The sequence below is a fragment of the Nuphar pumila genome, chromosome 2, assembly GCF_984573655.1.
Source record: "Nuphar pumila chromosome 2, dmNupPumi1.hap1.1, whole genome shotgun sequence".
NCBI classification, from domain to species: domain Eukaryota; kingdom Viridiplantae; phylum Streptophyta; class Magnoliopsida; order Nymphaeales; family Nymphaeaceae; genus Nuphar; species Nuphar pumila.
In genome coordinates, this window is record NC_143250.1 from 72,352,832 (window position 1) to 72,373,774 (window position 20,943).

Here is a 20,943-nt window from a genome sequence, read left to right on the forward strand (position 1 = left end):
TACAGCATTCCTCTACCAAGTGTTCCGTATGCTTCTGCCATGTATCTAATAGGATTCTGGCACTCCAGAAATGAACCTGATGTTGCCCCTGCCATATATCTAACAGGCTTCCAGCTTTCCAGAAATGAGCCTGATGTTGCAGCAGAACAGCCTCCAACATAGAAAAGGAGCTGTTCCTTTTTTTTTCTTTTGATAAGTACAGAAGATCAAGAAGCTATCGCCTACAAAACTGCCCTATCTGCTTCTCCTTTTAAGCTACAGAGTTTGTTAGGACTCATTTTAATTTGTGCTTTGTCATGAAGATGGAAATACTGCTACTATTGATGACCTCATAGAGGTCAACCTTCAATCATCCAAAGACATTTGTCCTACTTATATAAACAATAGCTCAGGAAGATTGAAAATAAGATTTCTGTGGGTTTTGCAAGGGCATGAGGTGCCTAAAGTCTTCTATAGCAGAACAAAATTTGGAATTAGACATGATTCTAAGTCCATCAATAAGGCGCCATGTTAGTTAAAAATATTTCCAAATAAAGCAAAACCCAAAAACCTTTCGAAAATAAATGCATTTTATCTGCCAACAGGTGTACTTCAAAATGCCCAGCGTATCTTTCTTGACTATGGTATTCTGCGGTATCTGATATGTGATATCCCTAGAAATCTAGTCTGCTCTGGCTCCATTTGTTAAATATCATATGTGTGTGTGTGTGCGCGCAACTACATGACCCAACTGCACCCTTCTCTTCGAACACAACCATGTACCAGCCACCCATGCATAGCACATACTATAGTAACAAATATCATTGATATATTGAAAATAATGTGATTTTAAAGAGATATTTTCAACAGCCAATATTATGATAAAACACAATATTTGAAAAATGCCTATTTTGAAGACATAGCATTTTAAAGATTTTAAGGAAATATTAATGGTTAAAAATGTTTTTTTTCTTATTTTTTTGTACTATTTGTTTGTTTACTATATCTTTATTTTCTACTTTTTTATATACCGACATCTTCCTGAAATTTTCCGAGGAAAAACCAGATTTTTTTAAATATTGTGAGTTTTTCCCAAATACGAGTTTTGCACATGAAGATCAAGAGAACTGCTTTTCACACTCCCCTAGGCATATACTTTTTCATACTCAATCCCTTTAGCCTCAAAAACTAATGGAGTCACAAATGACTGGATTGTGACTAAGCATGTTCATGAATTGCCCCACTACATTGGAAGCATACATGTGCAGTATGACAAATGCCATTAAGCATCATAAATGTCAAGACACTTAAATTCAGTTAGATAGGTATCCACTAGAATGAACAAAAACAACCTAAAGTTCAATCCTAGGAAGTATATACTTGAAATTGAACATAGACAATTTCTAGGTTTTGTTCTGAACAAAAACAGGTTAGGGTTAATCTTTCCAAGACCAATAGTACCATGAACTTGGTTTTCTATAGATTCACAAGGAACTCAAGGATGGTAAGGGCATCTACGCTAAAACATTCGCACCATTTCTAATTGAATGAAAAATCCTCAAACATGGTGCAACTCATGAGAAAAAATGTTGTTCCAGCTCCATAATTACAAGAGGTTTTGGACAGTGTATCAACTCTTATTCTGACAGTTCCTACATGATGCACATTTATTAGCTCAATAGGGTTTTTATTGTTAAAATGTATCATTCAACATTTGTAATATATATATATATATATATATATATATATATATTTTATATATATAAAGCATAATACATATTCATATATGGTATATATGCATATGTATTATCCTAATTATATATATAAAATATATATTTTTCTATTTATAGGCATAGGGGTAGTTTAGACATTTCACTATTTTACGCATATTCTATTGGGAATATGTTTGTAATTTTCCTTTTAAATTTATTTTTTATTTTTTCCTTTTTCGTGGTTTGCGCAACCTTGGGTGGCTCCCCAAAGAGTCGTTGGGGAGCCCCCAACGGTCACAAATGTGACCGTTGGGGGCTCCCAACGACTCCTTTGGGAGCCCCCTAGGTGGCTCCTTTCTTGTGTTATAAATAGGGGTCTCCCCCTTTGTATTTCTTACTACTTGAGGGAGCTTATGCTCCATTTGTAATGGGGTTTTTACCCCTTGTCCATTGTTTCTTCAATGATATGCAACTTATGACTTTATGTCATATTTTTCCCTTTTTATGGGTTTTATGGGTTAGCACATTATGTGCTTGTGTTGTTTCCCTTTAATGGGTATATTTGCACTTCACGTGCATATGTATGGGTTCATTATTGAACCCAATGTATTCCAACTCACTTTCTAACATGGTATCAGAGCAAGGTTGAGATCGAGTTGCTCTTTGGTGCATCGGGAAGCGTGGTGTTTAAGAATTTTAAAGAAAAATGGTGAAGTATTCATTTCTCTCTATTGTTTTTCTTATAGTTATTCGGTATGCATTCTATTTCTTTGAAGTATTGTATGAAGAATTTAATATGTTCTTTGTTTTTTTTATGTGTGCTCTTTGTCATTAAGTCCTTTTATAAAAAATTGAGTTACTTACTACTCCTTTGAATCTTTTTCGTATGTTTTTCTTTGAAAATTTTTAAATGATAACTTGTTTTGCGAAAAATTAGATATATGATTGCTCAAAACTTGATTTAATCGGTCGGTAAAAATTTATGACCATTGGAACTTTGAATCTACTTTTTAAACCTAACCTTGTTTATGAGAATACCTTTATATGAATGTTTAGTCTTTAAAGAAAGGTATGTTAAGATTAAAATGTTTGTGAAATGTAGCTTTTTTGAAAATTGTTTGTCATATATGAAAAATTCCATATTATGTTCTCTTACCCAATGTGTCCGTTTTATATGAGCAACATTTAATTAAGAAAGTTTTTTTTTTTATATATAATACCGGTTGAATTAAATTTTAAAATGGTCTTATGGAATATGGTGATTTTCTTTTCATCTTTACACTCTTAAGGATGTTTTCAACAGCTCTCTCTCTTTTCAATAAGAGATATTTATATTTTTATGTTGTGTTGTCTCTTGTGGGTTTGGGTGTTTGCCCTTTTGTTTGTTCATTAGTGAATGTTGTAAGTGCTTAATGCACTCCTTGCTTTTCAGCATATTTCATTATAAAAGTTATGATCTTCCCTAATGTTTATTGCGTACTTATTTCATTAGGAGTAGGTAAGAATCTATTAAGTCATGTTTTTTGATAAAACTAAGAGTTTTTTTAATTTTTCCCTCAATAAATGTTTAATTTTTATTTATGCCATAGTACAATCTTATTTTATCATAAGGTTTTGTTAATGAATCTATTTTGTTGGGATTTCTTCCACTTTAATGGAGTTTTCCCCTTCGTTGGGAGTTTTATTTGTGTTTAAGCTCTCCTTAAGGAGCCTTTCGGTCCTTATAATCTTCTTGTGAGTATATACTCTTTTATGGAGATCTCATGATTGTTTATGAGTATCATTTTTAAGTTGCAATAGTAGATTTCATAAGTTTTTTGAACTTCACCATCTTTATGAATGCCTATATTGGCCTAAGTTTGTTATTTTCGAACTTCACCAACTTCACCGCTTAATTGCACCTTATATCTTTCATAATTAAGGCTTGTTTGTTCCAAATCGGTTCGTACGCATGATGTTGCTTAATATTTCATGTTATGTTTGTTGCATAATAAGCCTTTTTGGTGTACAAGACTTCTTTTGAAGATTAAGCATAATTTGTGGTTATGCAAAATTGTTTTGATGGATTATATTGGACCTTTGATTCAATTTGTTAATCGGTCCTCTTTGTAAAAAAAAAAAAAATTTATTTTGAAAATGATTCCTTATGTGTTTATTGCCCTTTTGTGGCATTTATGTTTGTCCATCACATGTTATTTAATGCATCATTGTTTTGGCCTTATTATTGTTTTATTAGAGATGTTTGTTGAGGTGAGTTATGGGCACCTCGTGTTATATCATTTTAGATTGTCCAAATTGCCATATTATAGATGGTGGTTGAGGTGAGTTATGGGCACCTTGGGACTCTAGAATGATTTGGTATATGATCTCTAATTATGAATGTGACACTCGTTGTTATGTCTTTTTAGATTGTCCACCTACCATATTATAGATGGGGGTTGAGGTGAGTTATGGGCACCTTGGGACTCTAGAATGATTTGGTATATGAGTGTGTCACTAGTTTGTTCTTGTGCCATTGATATTATGGATGCTTCTAAGTAAATGTGATGGACATATGGTATTTGAAACCTTAAATGTTTTAAGGTACTTTTAAAATCAAGATGTTTTGGGATTATAGCCCAACCTTTTATTTGTTTATGAATCTTATGAGTGCATTTGCACATTTGTGATTCCGTATGTGGTGCTCGTTGTGCACATGTGTTCTTGTGATTTTGCACAAGTATTCTAAGTGTTCTTGGTGTGTGTATGTTCACACATTTGTTCTCAAGAATTTTATTTTATCGATTATAGTATCTTGTTGAAGATATTTTTTACATGCATGTTATTGTTATGAGAATTCATTTTAAAAGGAGTATTGTTTTATTCGAGGTTTATTTTCATTACAAGTTTATTGCCTCAAAAGTCTTTTTCTTTTATGCCCATTATCTAAGTGTCATCATATGTAGACAAGAATTTTATTACACCTTCGTGTGTTTTTAGCCCTTTGTTGGCTTTTGCTCTCTTGGTCTAGTAGCTGAACACACTTGTCTCGAGTGTTTTTATATGTAGACAAGGCACGTTGATTCACACCATGGTGTGTGATTTTTAGCCTATGTTGGCGTTTGTGTCCTTGTTCTAGTCGCTTTAGATGTATGCCCATGGTTGGCTTATTTCACTCATTTCAAGTGCTATCATATGTAGACAAGAGATGTATTATGTTTTAGCCCATGGTTGGCTTATTACTCTTGTTCTAGTAGCTGAACATACTTGGTTTTAAGTGTATTTTTTACGTAGACAAGGGATACTTTTTAGTCCATGTTGGCATGTATTCTCTTGTTCTTGTCGTAGATGCACTTATTTCAAGTATTATTATATGTAGACAAGAGGTTCTTTTATACACCTTTGTGTGTGTCTTTGGCCTTTAATGGCTTTATATTCTTGATCTAGTAGCTTATACACTTGATTTATGGGTTTTGGAGGACTAATGAGGAAGATGTTTGTAATGGATAAACTATTGTTGAAATTTGCAAAATTTCATTCATGACTTGTGTTTTTCAAGCAAATCATATTTTTGATATGCATATCAAGTTGATTTCTTAGCATTTAATCTATATATTAAGTGCTTATTGTTTTTGCCACCCTTATATGCAAAATGTGTATTAAGTATGTCTTTCATAAATGATTTTAAAACCTTGTGAACTCTTGGGTTTATTTTGCCTAAAGTATGCTTGGAGACTTTGTTTCTCTTGTTTGGCACTTCATTACATGTTTGAAGCATGATCATTAATGAGTTCTTTGAGTATTAATTCATTTCATGATAAGTATATGCATATGCTCTTTATGGCTTTTTTGGGCCCTCATTCAATAATGTTTATGTATATCATGCCTCTTCGTAGGCTTATTGTGGTGTTCCTTAGTGGACCATTTTGTTATTCCCCATTATGGGGTTATATTTGTCCAATGGTGGACCTTATGAATGCATTATGCATTCTTGCAATTTACTTTTACATATTTTTTGCTTCCGCTCATTTTGTTTTAACATGATGTATGATTTAGAAACTTTTGGTTTTCTAAATTTCTTCGGTTCATGCTAAGGTAACCATCTTATTATGCATAAATTTTTGCACCTTGTTAGGAATGTTCTTTTTTGAGTAAAGTGCAAAGATATTGTTTACTTGTTCTTTTGTTGTTTTTTCTCAGGATCCTGAAGATAAGAGGAAAAGAAGTACCTTGGATAGAAGGTGCTCATCGATAAAGACATTGGAGGAAGACATTTACAATGGCATTCGTACTGAAGGCTCTTGAAGCTTTGAGATTCTCCTTCTTGCCGTCTTCAATCTTTTTGTTCCCCCACGCAAAGCTTGAGGGGGGGTGTTAAAATGTATCATTCAACATTTGTAATATATATATATATATATATATTATATATATATATAAAGCATAATACATATTCATATATGGTATATATGCATATGTATTATCCTAATTATATATATAAAATATATATTTTTCTATTTATAGGCATAGGGGTAGTTTAGACATTTCACTATTTTACGCATATTCTATTGGGAATATGTTTGTAATTTTCCTTTTAAATTTATTTTTTATTTTTTCCTTTTTCGTGGTTTGCGCAACCTTGGGTGGCTCCCCAAAGAGTCGTTGGGGAGCCCCCAACGGTCACATTTACGACTCCTTTGGGAGCCCCCTAGGTGGCTCCTTTCTTGTGTTATAAATAGGGGTCTCCCCCTTTGTATTTCTTACTACTTGAAGGAGCTTATGCTCCATTTGTAATGGGGTTTTTACCCCTTGTCCATTGTTTCTTCAATGATATGCAACTTATGACTTTATGTCATATTTTTCCCTTTTTATGGGTTTTATGGGTTAGCACATTATGTGCTTGTGTTGTTTCCCTTTAATGGGTATATTTGCACTTCACGTGCATATGTATGGGTTCATTATTGAACCCAATGTATTCCAACTCACTTTCTAACATTTATTGGCCCTGAAACCAGGTATTTGGGAGAATGTGCCTGCTCACTAGTATTCCTAGTGCAAAATGAGGCACTTTCTCCTATGCAAAAAAGTTCACTCTAACTCATGCTTTTACCTTGTGAAATATTTACTCCATGGGCCATGCTCTTAGAAAAGCTGGGTCAGTGAGTCATTCTTACTGAATTTGAAAGAATTTGTCAACCAGAAAGAATTCAAAGTTCTTTCCAAAGCCAACCTGGTCAGATTTCCATGAATGAAAGGCCAACCCTATAACTTTAAAAAAGATATCTGCGCACACAGATCTGTCACCTGAATTTAGCTCTTCAATGAAGGATGAAGCCTGGAGTCTTAAAACAGGAACCATCCATGAGGGCACAAATATATTTAAATTCAAAGTCCTTGCTATTTTAGAGCTCTTGAAACCAACAGCATCCTGGAGCATGAAGCATGAGTCACAGGGCTTGAATTAGCCAAGAATTGTGTAAAATGAGCATTACTTACAAGTTAGGAATTAGTCGGGAAATTCTAAGTAACTGATCCAAAGTTAACAGCCATTTCCCTTGTTCAAAATCTGCAAAATCTTTTTGCATGTATGAACTAGCAGCATTTGAAATATGCATTCCCTAAGCTAAACGCTTTTGGTGTTGAAAGTTGTCATTCAGAACCTATGCAAGGAGCTTCCTTGTATTTGATTTGAGACATGGAGTACCCAATATGCATCATCCACAGAGAAATAATCATGTTCAAGACTTCTCTTGGCATTCCCATATTGCAGAATATCTCTATCTAGGAGCCTCCCCACAGAGTGAAGAAAGCAGTTTCAGTCAACAAAATCTGCTTGCTATTTTCTTGATGTGATCAGCTGCAAGCAACAAGAAACTATTATTTTGTTCTTAGGTTTCCAGGGAAGAGAAAATGGAAGTTCCTATTGCTTTGAGGGGACAAAAGCTCACTAACCATAATATCTGCTAATGATCTATGAGACCATTTCCTTAATGAAATCAAATCATTAAACACTACTGCAGTCAAACTTCTTTGCAGAATTGTCTCCAACACCTCCCAACCAGCTAATGGAAAATGATTATGTCCTGAAAACAGCGTTATTAAAAATACTTGGATTTCTCCTGCTCAAGAGGATTATGCCCCAAACCTTGACTGTACTTATCAGACTGCCTATGGCTACAAGAGGATTTCAGTAGTATCTTATTGTGTGAATTTCAATTGCACCATCAGTGGAAGAGCAAATAGGGGTAAAACTGGCAAATTTTATTGTATTTATCTTTCCACCATTTTTTAACATATATATACCTAGCATTAATGGGATTATAAAATTAAAAATAAAACCCTGAATTTTGGCCGAAGATTACTTTCAAAGAGTCCCAACATGCAAAATTCTCAAACAATTTAAACTTTGAGAACATACTCTTTGGATCAATTTCATGTGAAGATGCCTCAGGTACTGCAAAATATGAGCAAAATATTTCCTTCATCCAAATGGGGGAAAAGAAAGTCTGAGTAATCAAAATCTTGCTATAAAGATCATCCATAGATACAAATGCAAGTTACTACATTACCTTTCAATGAGATAAACAAGAAATAGAGGATTAACTGCCCAGGTTCAGCACTATGTTTGACAAAATAACTGTATGCAGATTTAAACAGATCCAGGATACCAACATAAGAAATTAGAAAAGGGAAGGCAGGTGCAACCATGCTAACTATACACGTTAAAAAGATGAGAATAAATCATAAAAAGAAAGTGCTTCTTTATTCCATTTACATATTTACATGTGTTCCAAACCAAGTGACTGGAGTTGCTCCAAAATTCTTTGGAGAAAGGCATTGCTTTCATGACATTTACGAGTCCACACTTTGGTGACAAGAGAAAAGCGTCCTTCTGTAAGCATGAGCAGAGAACCACAAGGGGAATGCAATAGTATTCTTCACTGAGAACACCTCTTTCCATACTTTACTCTTTCGATGGTACAACAGGACATGTTTCTGCGTAGCTAGGAAGACATACTCTCTGCTTTGGCTGATTGGAAAAATGCTAGATATGAACCCCTTAACACACCTGAGACTCACTCTATCAGCCACCACCCAAACCTGATTTACATAGTCCTTCAACAGCCATATCACCATCACACCTTCTGTAATTTGAATTATCGACACTGACCCTTCCAATTCCAATAAGTAAATCCTAGAATTATAAGAACCCAGAAGAACATCCGGCAACGAAACCTTCCTCCACATTCCCTTGTCCAAATCCAGCGCAAGAACGTACGACGATCTATATGTCAACCAATGGAGAGCACCAAATGCATAAACAGCCTGATTCCTATTCATATGACCAAATTCATCATTATGCGAGAAAATCGATCGCCTCCACACATTAGTTTCAGAATCAAACACTTGGCAGACCAAACAATCGAGGGGTCTTCGTCCGAAAGGGCGATAGAATCCAGCTAAAACCACACTGAATTTCTGATCAGGCGGATCAAAAGCGAGTCCCACCAGAGCGGACTCATCGTCAGGATGGTATCGGCTAACCGGCCTCTTTGTCGTCCTGGGAAGGGTTACCCACTGTCTGGTCATAGGATTACAGACATAATACACTCCTCTATTGGGAACACTAGCACAACACAACAGCCCATTGCAAGAGGCTCTGATCTTGATCCTATCCCCCATGAATTCCGAAGTAAACTCGCGGACACCGTTCGATCCATCCATGTAGACGAAATTCGGATACATAGTGGACGACTGGACGATTTCTAGCAGCAACCCAATTCGAGAAGAGGACAATTCATCATACAAACGGATGAAATACGGCTCCAAAGGCAATTTACACCATAATTTACAAACGCATTTGAATTGAAACAGGGATTTCACGGGCAATCTTGCAAGAATTTGAACGATTACATCATCTGGGAAGATGCCATTCTCGGTGGTCGACATGGGTGATCTTCAGAAGACACCGGACGATCGAATGCGTGAAAAATCAAAATGAGAAATTGGGTTTGTGTAGTTCATCAAAGAGAAGGAAAGGTGCCTTCTTACCTCAGAAATGCAATCCGCAGACGCCCCAAATCGCCATCAACAGGGCGGGAACTTTGCTACTTGAGCAAAACCCTTTGGTTTTATTGGAAACCATGGCAGACCCAATTCTTGTAAGGCGTTTCTCTCGTTTCGAGAAGCGGCGTTATTGGCGAAGCAATGCATGAATCATCCGATCTTGACCGTCCATTTCCAACGATGGACAACTCTGAGCCTTCTCAGGGGAGCTGTGACGATGGAGATTCGCGACGAGTACCGTTCATCTGCAAGATGAATGGCAGTCAATTTGCAGAACGAACGGTTATGGCATTTTGTGTTTTATACGTACGGATGTAACTTGTAAGAAGTCGGACTCGGGTCGGATGTGGGCATTACCGTATCGGGCATGGTCGAATCTCCCAAAATCAGATTGCGACTGGGATGAGGATCAGCTAAAAAGGAATCAAGATCCCAACTTGCTTAAAATCACATTTACATGCATTCAGATTCAGATTTTAGTTGGAATCATAATTTACTTGGATTCGGATGCAAACTTGACACCAAACCAAAATTTTATTATTAATCAGATCTAATATTGATTACCGAATCTAAGGCTGTCAGTGGGTTCAGTTTGTATAGCTACCTAACCCCACCTGAACCCGAGAATTCTCGGGTCTGGGTATGGAAAGTGCCATCCCAAATAATATTCGGGTCAACCTGAACTCGACCCAAGCAATATGATCCCCAAATTTTGAAAACCAAAAAGATTTTTATTTGAAAAAGATTTGGATTCGAAAAAATGGATCTGAATATTAGAATCAAGAGATGTGGGGTCTGGTCTTCAAGTTACATGCCTTTTCTCCTTTGTTGAGTAAGGATCAACCACACCAAGAGCTCAAAATCTTTAACGCTAGCTTGCGAGTACATCGTATGCTGATCCTATAAAAGAAATGAGTTTGATGGTGAGAGCCACCACCAAAGCTTGAAAAACACAAAAACAAGAACAAGTATGCAAAAGTTAGGAAGATCCACGATTATAATAATAAATAAAATAAAATAAATACACAAAAAGAGAACTGAATCTCACATCGGGCTTGGGTAACCCTTTCCTATGATAATGACAAGCATAGTGAAACTCAGACTGTACTTCAGCTAGCCACAAGCTCCAAGAGACTATGTGAGACAATGAATTTGGGTTATAAGCTAGGTTAGATAAGCTTAGCAGAGCTAGATGTACCTAAGCAGAGTTAGGGCAATAGACTCTAAAAGGCTAAGGTGAATAGAAATTTTTGTAGAGTAAGGATGTTTCTAGATCTCAAATACTAGTTGTTGGGTTAGGGAGATCAAACCCATATTTATAGATTTTTTGGCAGACACTATTCCTTCGTATCTGAGATCCGTCTACATATGAGATGATGAGATCCTATTGGTTGATGGTTGGATAATCTTCCTTTTATTGGTTGGAGGTTTCTTGAATTGAGAGTTAAGAAAGAGATAAGCTGCAGAGTGATTTGGGACTCTAGGGATTAGGCCAAGTTCAATGAACCATTTCCCACAAGTTGGAGAGATGAGATGAAATTTTTGGAGGCTTATCTCCAAATGACACTCATTTTTTGACCAAATGATTTTCTAACAACACATGGTGCTAACGCCAATTCATGTGCCTTCAGATAAATGTCGATGACACATCCGAGTCTAGGTCAATTGCTAACAACAATTAAAAGCTACTGACGATGATCCATATGTCATTAGAAAAATGTTGACGACATATCTAAGTTTAGGACAACCGCTAACGACAATCCATCATTGTTAATGATACTTCAAGGTTTGCTAACAACAATCTATGTGCCATTAGTAGCTGAGACATAACTAATAGACCATATTGAATTGTTTTGGCCATAACTTTTAACTATGATGTCCAATTGACTTGATTTTAGTTTTGTTTGAAAGCTAAGATCATTTAATTTAATTCATCTTTTGAAAAAAAAATTTAAGGATTCTATTTTGAATGCAAAAAATAAAATTGAAGTTAGAATAACTCCAAAATGAATCAAGAACACTGGATTTTGGGATATGACTCTTGACATGAAATAACTCGACCAAAATTGAGGTATCTACAAATTCCCATCTTTGTTGTTGAGCATGCAAATCTATGTCGATAATAAAGAAAATATAAACATTGATGTTGCAAAAAACTAAAGGATTGACTCTAACATGAGGCTCTTTAAAAGAGTCCTGCGAAAGACAAAGACAATGATGACTAACAACATGTAGGGGTGTCAATGAGTCGGGTTTACCTGGACCCAGTCCATAACAAACCCTATAGGGTCTGGGTATGGTGATAAATAAGAAGACCCGATTAAGACCCAGGTCTAGACCTGAAGGTTTGATTAATACGTGGATTCGGGGATAGTTTATGAAATTTTATACCAGACCCAAGCCCAACCCGAGTTCTGATTAAGACCCATAAATTTTCAATGTAGAAATGATAAAAAATAATATTTTTTTTGGGTATGGCTCAGGTCTGGTTCATTTAGTTCTTATCGAGACTGGGTATGGTTTCTCTTACGATGGGTCCCATTAGACCTAGGTCCAAACTTAATACCCAAAAATCAGGGTTAGGTCTGGTTGCACCTGGGTCCGAACCAAACCCGACCCGTTGACATGCCTAACTACAAGGGCTATAGTTGAAGGTATGTACATAGCTTAACACGAAGGTCTCTTTGTGATGCATGTCCTTATAGGCAGAGAAGTCTTACCAAACAAGGTTGCATCAAAGACTAAGCAAGTACCTTATTTCACATGAGGGCTTTTCCTTTAACTTAGTATGATGAGCGAGAAGTCTTTGTTGAAGGAGGTTATACGAAAGACGAAACAAGGCCTTTCTGCATGAGCGTATGTGAGAGACAACTGACAAGTTTGCAAAAGACAAAGACTTCTTCAAAAAGAAAGAGACATACATAAATTTTTTTAACAAAGATATCAGGATATAGCAAAGATACTTTTGATCCAAACCTGCTTGAAGATAAAGACAATTAATCCACTCATCAAATGGGTATTAGATTGCTACATCAATCCATGAGACAACCTAGATACCTAATATTTGTTTATCTACATGATAATCCTAAAATAGGACTGGGTAGGTTTTTCCTAATAAGTTAATCAGGTTCCTATAAGAAAATAAGTTAAAAAAATGCCAATGAAAGTGCATGAAATGCATGTGAATGCGTAGAGATGCATGAGAATGGTCACTAAAAAAAATTCCAGTGTTAGGATGTACATGCTTGATGCTTTTTCTAGGTTTTTTATATACTTTATATATATGAAAATTTTCATAAATAAATGAATGATTTTTGCTTTTTATGACTTTTTTAGTGCAATTCATGGATGAATGTATGCAAAATTGAAAGAAAACAACATAAATACATAAAAAACTGACTTTTGGGGGCTTTTGAGAAGTCTTTGAGGTCTCAGACATAGAAACCTACTCACAACAATTCATGAATTGCTAAGAAAAATCTATGAACTGCTAATGACAAACTGATTGTCATTAACGACCAACTATAGAAAAAGGGTCGGTGTGACTCTAACTCCTAACAAAACTCTATAATGCTAATGACACTATTGTTAATGACACTCTAAAAACTACTAATGACATTGTTAGGACATAGGAGGGATCAAATTGTCATTAATAGCAAAAGGGGTAAAAAAATATCTGAGGCTCTTTCTTCTGTCACTTTTCAAAATTTCTCAAGATTTTTGGGCATTCAAACTTGAAGATGGCATCCACGAGTGGCCGAGTTTGGATTTAACCACACAAACGGGTTCCTCAATCACACAAAGTACTTTTCGAAAAAACATCTCCCTTTTTTTAAAATTGCTTGATTTCTCACATTTTATTCTGAAATTGAATGATCTAATCAATTTATTAAGCTTTTGGACCAAAAACAACAAAGAAGAGCCCTTTTCCTTGCTTTAAATAATGAAAAATCATGAGAAATTGAAGAGTGGCCCTACATTTTCCCCCAAAAAATACCCAAAACGGGTTTTTGGCCAAGATTGGTTTAAAAACATGATATTTTGGGGTTTAAAATCATAGAAAATTGGTTTAAAACCCTTTTGGTGAGATTTAATTGAAAGACTGGCAAAAAGGTCTCAAAATCTGGAAGGAAAGGAACGAAAAAGTCATTGAAAATTTCTTCCGCTATCGACACTTTGTCATTTCCATTGGGTTTCCTAACGACACTTCAAAAACTGCTAACAACAATTCAAAGGATTGGGATTGTCTTTAGCACTTTAAAGCAAGAAAACACCCATTGTCGACAACACATCAATGTGTCATTAGGAATATGCTAACGACAATCAGATTGCTATTAGAAAATTCCTAATGACACTTTCTATTGTTGTTAAGAACCACTTATTTGTTGTTTAAAAAAATGAAGATACTTACCTGACGTACCTTTTTGGTTGTAGGGAGGCTATTACAAATCTCTAGGCTCTAGTTCTTGCCAGGGAGGAGTCTGTGTCACTCGAGAGGGAGCCACCTGAGGAAAGTGGAGAGTCTAAGAAGCTAGAGGTCCTTCCCTGATGACTGGTGGCAATGGTTGGTCAGAACCATTATATACAGGAGGTTATGGTTATGACTGAAGGAGCTGCAACACCTGCAGTGGAGGGCAACAACATCGATAAAAGTTTAGTTCTTCTGTTGCATTCCTTCCTTAAGCAGTACAAATTTTTTTGCATGACCAGAACCACCATATTTCAGGCTTCATGCTCATGTGAGTGGTAAGTCTTTAACTTTCTGTTGTCTTCCTTTTCTTGGTTTTAAAGAGATTTTTGTAACAAATTTTATTGACTTTTTCTACTTTGAATATAAGAGATTCCATAGAAGAGATGTCAGACACACCTTGAGCTTCTTCGCACCTAATGGTTGCATGAGGATGATGAGCTGATGGCTGTTGAGAAATTCGGTTTTGATGTCACATAATATGATACACTGTCTTATTTGATTTTGTATGATATGATAATATGTTCTCTTGAAATAATGTTATCTTATGACTGAATATGTTTTGCCTTAAATCTAACGAGTATTTGATGCAAGGATATCTCACCCAATAAGGATGAAGACTTCCTGTTCAAGTACAACTATGGTGCAATCATACTCCTTGAAGAAAAAGCTTGATGAGCCATGCTTTCCTAAAGCTCAAATGAAGAAATCGGCTACCTCAAGATGAAGATTTTTTTCTCTTTAAAGTCATATGTAACAGAACCTTCAGGAACTTGCATTTTGCATATTACATACTCATTCATACATACTATATCATAAAAGTATACGATAGTTTCAAAAAGCTTCTTTTTTTTGAAAACCAATAAGTGTACCTTCTTACAACCTTTTATGAAAAAGATATTTTGTCATATAATAATTGTACCTTCTTACAACCTTTTATGAAAAAGACTTTTTGTCATATAATCATTGTACCTTACACTATATACAAGACAACATGAAAAAAAGGAATGTAGGAAAAAGACAAAAACATAACATCGACTACATGGAGAAAACAAATAAAATATGTTTTTGAAAAGACTTTAGTTATCTTCTTTAATGAAATATTTTTTTAATATAAGAAGAAGACAAAAACATAAAATCGACTACATAAGAAAAACAAATAAAATATGTTTTTGAAAAGACCTTAGTTATCTTCTCTAATGAAATGTTTCTTAAATACAAAAAGAAGACAAAAACATAAATCGGCTACACATAAGAAAAACAAATAAAATATGGTTTTAAAAGAACTATAGTTACTTTTTCTCATAACCATAGAATGTCGACTTACTTGAAGTCATCATTCTCTCTACAAAGCATTAAATGCCTTCTGTAACAAATCCTTTCTAAATATCCTTCCCAAAGAATGTCGACCTTCTTTTTGGTCCCCATTCTCTTTGGAGACTTTGAAATACACTACATAAAGAATACACTTGACATGACTATGTACAAATAAATATCTCAAAGCACTCATAGTACTTACACTCATTTAAAGTAAAGAAGTACTAATGTACCTCAAATCATTAATTAGAATAAAGACAAAACTACAACCCAACATTCAAATGTACTATTGTAAGAAATAGACTTTTTACATAAAATATGTATTACCTAAAACACTACAACGACTAGTGTACCCTCTATCTTACTCTTCTGGAAAAAGGCATTCTCGATCTTCTCTAAAAGATATTTTTGAAAAGACATAACATTTCATATTTCAAAAAGTTACAATTCCAAAATGTAACGACTACTTTTTATAAGCTATATAAACACACACACATAAACTATTCAAACAAGAGGAATGAAATAGACGTGTGAGCTTACAAAGAGAAAAATATTCTATTCGTGATTTGAAAAGAGAGCCTTGAAAAAGAAAGAGAAAAAGAAAAAGAAAGAAAAGAGAAAAAGTCAAGTCCAGCTCTTTGACAAAGAGTATCCTCTGAGTGACAAACAGAACATTCTTAGAATCCTTCATTCGTGCATTCATATCATTCTGAAGGTTCTATAGGAAGTATTGTAACTCTGTTTATTCACTGTACTCCTTCTTTGTTTAAAGAAGTAGACCTCTGTGAAAGAGGGTGTTGCCCTTCTCTGTTGAGAGAAGAAGACCTCTTGGGAAGAGGGTGTTGCCCTTCTCTCTTGAGAGAAGAAGACCTCTTGGGAAGAGGGTGTTGTACTATTTATCCGGTAACTCGGATGTTATAGTGGAATCTCAAGTGGTTTGCTTGGGGACTGGATGTAGGTCTGGATATTGACCGAACCAGTATAACTTCTGTGTTTTATGTGTTGTGCCTTATTGCTTAATTATTTTATTTTATCGATCATTATCATATTTCACTATTCACCCCCCCTCTAGTGGAATTTCATTTGGTATCAGAGCAGGTTTGCTGGTTTCGACGTAACAAGTCTTCCAGCACAAATGACATCTACCTCTTATGCTCGTGATATTGAAGGTCAACACGCATCTCGTCCCCCCTTCTTCAATGGCTCCAACTATGGATATTGGAAGTGCAGAATGACTATCTTTCTCAAATCCATAGACTTTGCTGTATGGAAAATTGTTGAGCATCCATACACATCTCCATCCGCAGACTATAACTTATGGTCTGATGAAGAAAAGAAAATGGCAAACTTAAATGCAAAGGCTATGAATGCCTTATATTGTGCCATTGATCAAAATGAATTCAACAGAATATCTATATGTGAATCTGCATATGACATTTGGCATTCTTTGGAGGTGATTCATGAAGGAACCAACAAAGTTAAAGAAGCCAAAATATCATCTCTTGTTAGAAAATATGAGTTGTTCAAAATGAACAAAGATGAACCCATCACAGAGATGTTTACCAGATTCACCAACATCACCAACGATCTGAAATCTCTGGGTGTAACATATTCCCAGACTGAAAAGGTGAAGAAAATCTTGAGATCTCTCACAACTGATTGGGAGAGAAAGACCACTGCTATTGAAGAAGCTCAAGATTTATCTAAGCTTACATTGGACGACTTAATAGGAAATCTTATGGCCTATGAAGTCCACATGAAAGAAAGAAGGGAAGAAGAGCAACCAGTAAAGAAAACTCTAGCTTTCTCAGCCCTATCTGAGAATGAAGACTCAGATAAAGAATCAGAAATTGCGCTACTTACCAGAAAATTCCAGCGCTTCATGAGAAGGAACCGGCTTCCAAACAGGCACAAGGAAAGAAAAGATCTTAAAGAAGATCCCATGTGCTTTCAGTGTAATAAGCCAGGGCACTTAAAACGTGACTGTCCCCTTCTCAAAAGAAAGTCCAAGACTGAGGAACCAAAGAAGAGGTTCTTCAAGAAAAAGGCTCTGCATGCTCAATGGGATGATTCAGAACCATCCACTAGTGAAGAGTCAAGTGATGATGAAGCCGAAACTGCAAATATGTGCTTCATGGCAAACGAAAGTTCGGTAAGTGAAATCTCTGATTTTTCCTTTGAAGAACTTCTAGATGCTTTTCAAGAACTATTTGAAGAATCTAGAAAATTGAGTTTCAAAAATAAAGCTTTAAAATCTGAAAATTTAGAGCTTTCTCAAGAGAATGAAAAACTCAGCAGTGAAAATTCTGAGTTGAAAAAGAAAAATCTTTTGCTTATATCTGAAATTTCTTCTACTAGCTCCAAAACTAAAGATATGCAAGTAGAAATTTCAGAGCTAAAAAGTAAAACTGAGAACCTTATGAAAACGGTTTTCAAGTTTACTAAAGGTAAAGAGAACTTGGATAAACTCTTATCCTCTCAGAAGGTCTCCTTTTACAAGAATGGGATTGGCTATTCTCATTTCAAAAAACCTTCTTGTATAAATCAAAAGACCACATTTGTGAAAAGTTCATCTGAACCAAATAAGGAGTATTATATTAATAATCTTTTTAACTCCTCTAAAGAGATAGACAAACCCAAATCCAAATGGATATGGGTTCCAAAGTCTAACAAAAAAGGACCCGATTGGGTACCAAAAAGAAGATTTACTTAATGTTTTGCAGGCTCCAAAGAAGAACAGATGGATACTAGATAGTGGATGTTCAAAGCACATGACAGGACATCCAGACCTTTTTGCTGTTCTTCATCATAAAGAAGGAGGAACCGTCACCTTTGGAGATAACAACAAAGGTTTGATAATTGGTATTGAAAATATTGGTAACATAGACAAACCTCTTATCAAAGACGTTCTCCTTGTTAAAGGATTAAAACATAACCTACTAAGTATCAGTCAAATGTGTGACACAGGTTATAATGTTAGCTTTAATCATGATGCATGCCTCATAGCTGACACAAATGAAAACATCATCTTAAAAGGTATAAGAAAGAATAATATATACGAACTATACCTAGAAAACATCACAGAACATTGTCTTATAGCTAATAATGACACTCAACATCTATGGCACATGAGAATGGGCCATGTCAATTCAAAATACATGTCCAAACTAGCTAAAAATAAATTAGTACGTGGGTTACCCAACATATCTTTTAAAAAGGATTATTTTTGTGATGCATGTCAATTAGGAAAATTGTCAAAATCTCCTTTCAAATCAAAAAATGTCATCTCAAGTAAAAGACCTTTAGAGCTTCTCCACCTGGACCTTTTTGGTCCTTCTAGGGTAGCTAGCCTTAATCATAATAGATATGTTTTTGTCATTGTAGATGATTACTCAAGATTTACTTGGGTAATATTTTTGAAAAACAAAAGTGACACGTTTTGTCAGTTTGAAATCTTATGTAAAAAATTACAAAACGAAAAATCATGTTCTATTGTTAAAATCCGTAGTGACCATGGAGGAGAATTTGAAAATGAACTCTTTGAAAATTTTTGTAACTTGCATGGTATTTCTCATAACTTTGCCTTCCCTAGAGCTGCACCTCAAAATGGTGTAGTAGAAAGAAAGAATAGAACCCTTCAGGAATCTGCCAGGACTATGCTCCAACACAATAATCTTGTAAAATCTTTTTGGGCAGAAGCTGTTAATACTGCATGCTACATAACAAATAGAGTTCTCATTAGACCCTTATTAAATAAAACTCCCTATGAACTATTCTATGACAGAACTCCAAGAATAGACTACTTCAAAGTCTTTGGATATAAATGCTTTATCCTAAACACAAAAGATAGCCTAGATAAGTTTGATGCTAAATCTGTTGAAGGCATATTCTTAGGATATTCAAGTCATAGTAAAGCATACAGAGTTTTCAATAAGTGTCATAATACTATTGAAGAATCTATGCATGTTAGTTTTTGTGAATCTATTGATCAATCTGTTCATATACAAACTAATGATGATGTTGAAAGTACAGATTTATTTTTAGATAACACAGCTAAGTCTAATGAAGATGATCACCAAAGAACCTTTGTCGATATCAAAGATCATCCTCAAAAGCAGATTTTGGGAGAACTAACAAAGGGGGTTCAAACTAGAGCTCAGCTAGAACGGATTGCAAACATGGCATTCATTTCTCAACTTGAACCAAAGAAGATTGATGAAGCCATCATTGATGAGTTCTGGATGCTAGCCATGACTGAAGAACTGAATCAATTCCAAAGAAATGACGTTTGGGATCTTGTGCCGAGACCAAAGGATTCTCCAATCATTGGGACAAGATGGATATTCAGAAACAAGCTAGACGAAACAGGTAATGTTATAAGAAACAAGGCCAGACTAGTAGCTCAAGGATACAACCAGGAGGAAGGTATTGACTTTGATGAAACATTTGCTCCTGTTGCTAGACTTGAATCTATTAGAATGCTCTTAGCATATGCAAGCTATATGGATTTCAAATTATTTCAAATGGATGTTAAAAGTGCTTTCTTAAATGGTTTTATAAATGAAGAAGTCTATGTAAAACAACCTCCAGGATTTGAAAATGAACAGTACCCAGATCATGTTTTTAAACTCAAACGTGCTTTGTATGGTTTAAAACAAGCACCTCGTGCTTGGTACGAAAGACTTAAAACCTTTTTATTAAAAACTGGTTTTTCTGTTGGCAAAGCAGATTCTACACTATTTGTCAAAGTAGTGGATAATCATACCCTAATTGTTCAAATCTATGTCGACGACATCATCTTTGGATCTTCTAACAGCACTCACTGTGAAGATTTTTCTAAGTCCATGCAGAAGGAATTCGAAATGAGTATGATGGGAGAACTCACCTACTTTCTTGGACTGCATATTAAGCAAACCAAGGATGGAGTTTTCATCAACCAATCTAAGTATGCTCATGAACTTCTGAAGAGGTTCAACATGAACTCAACTGCTTCAAAATCCACTCCTATGAGCACTACTACTGTGTTGGACAAAGATGAAGATGGTAAGACTGTTGATACAAAGGTATACCGAGGTATGATAGGATCACTTCTTTATTTAACTGCTAGCCGTCCAGATATAATGTTTAGTGTTTGCTTGTGTGCTAGATTCCAGTCAAACCCAAAAGAATCACATCTTAAAGCTGTAAAAAGAATAATGAGATATTTAAAAGACACAGTTGATTTTGGATTATTCTATTCAAAATCCTCTACATTTGATCTAATCTTATACAGTGATGCTGACTTTGCTGGAAGTAAATCTGACAGAAAAAGCACAAGTGGAACATGTCACATGCTAGGGCACTCACTGGTATCATGGTTCAGTAAGAAACAGAATTGTGTATCATTATCAACTACTGAAGCCGAATACATTGCTGCTAGCCTAG

The 20,943-nt window shown here is 35.2% G+C and overlaps 1 protein-coding gene across 1 annotated transcript; it reads right to left on the reverse strand.

Annotated features, from left to right (window-relative positions):
- Nucleotides 1-8,413: 8,413 nt before the first annotated feature.
- On the reverse strand, nucleotides 8,414-9,789 carry LOC149845744 (F-box family protein). The gene has a single exon (XM_089997720.1). It carries the CDS (start codon nucleotides 9,615-9,617, stop codon nucleotides 8,520-8,522), a length of 1,098 nt encoding a protein of 365 aa, XP_089853846.1. The 5' UTR covers nucleotides 9,618-9,789; the 3' UTR covers nucleotides 8,414-8,519.
- Between the last annotated feature and the right edge of the window lie 11,154 nt (nucleotides 9,790-20,943).

Excerpts from the sequence above, each read along its gene's own strand:
- LOC149845744 (XM_089997720.1), bottom strand. The coding sequence starts at position 9,617 with ATGTCGACCACCGAGAATGGCATCTTCCCAGATGATGTAATCGTTCAA.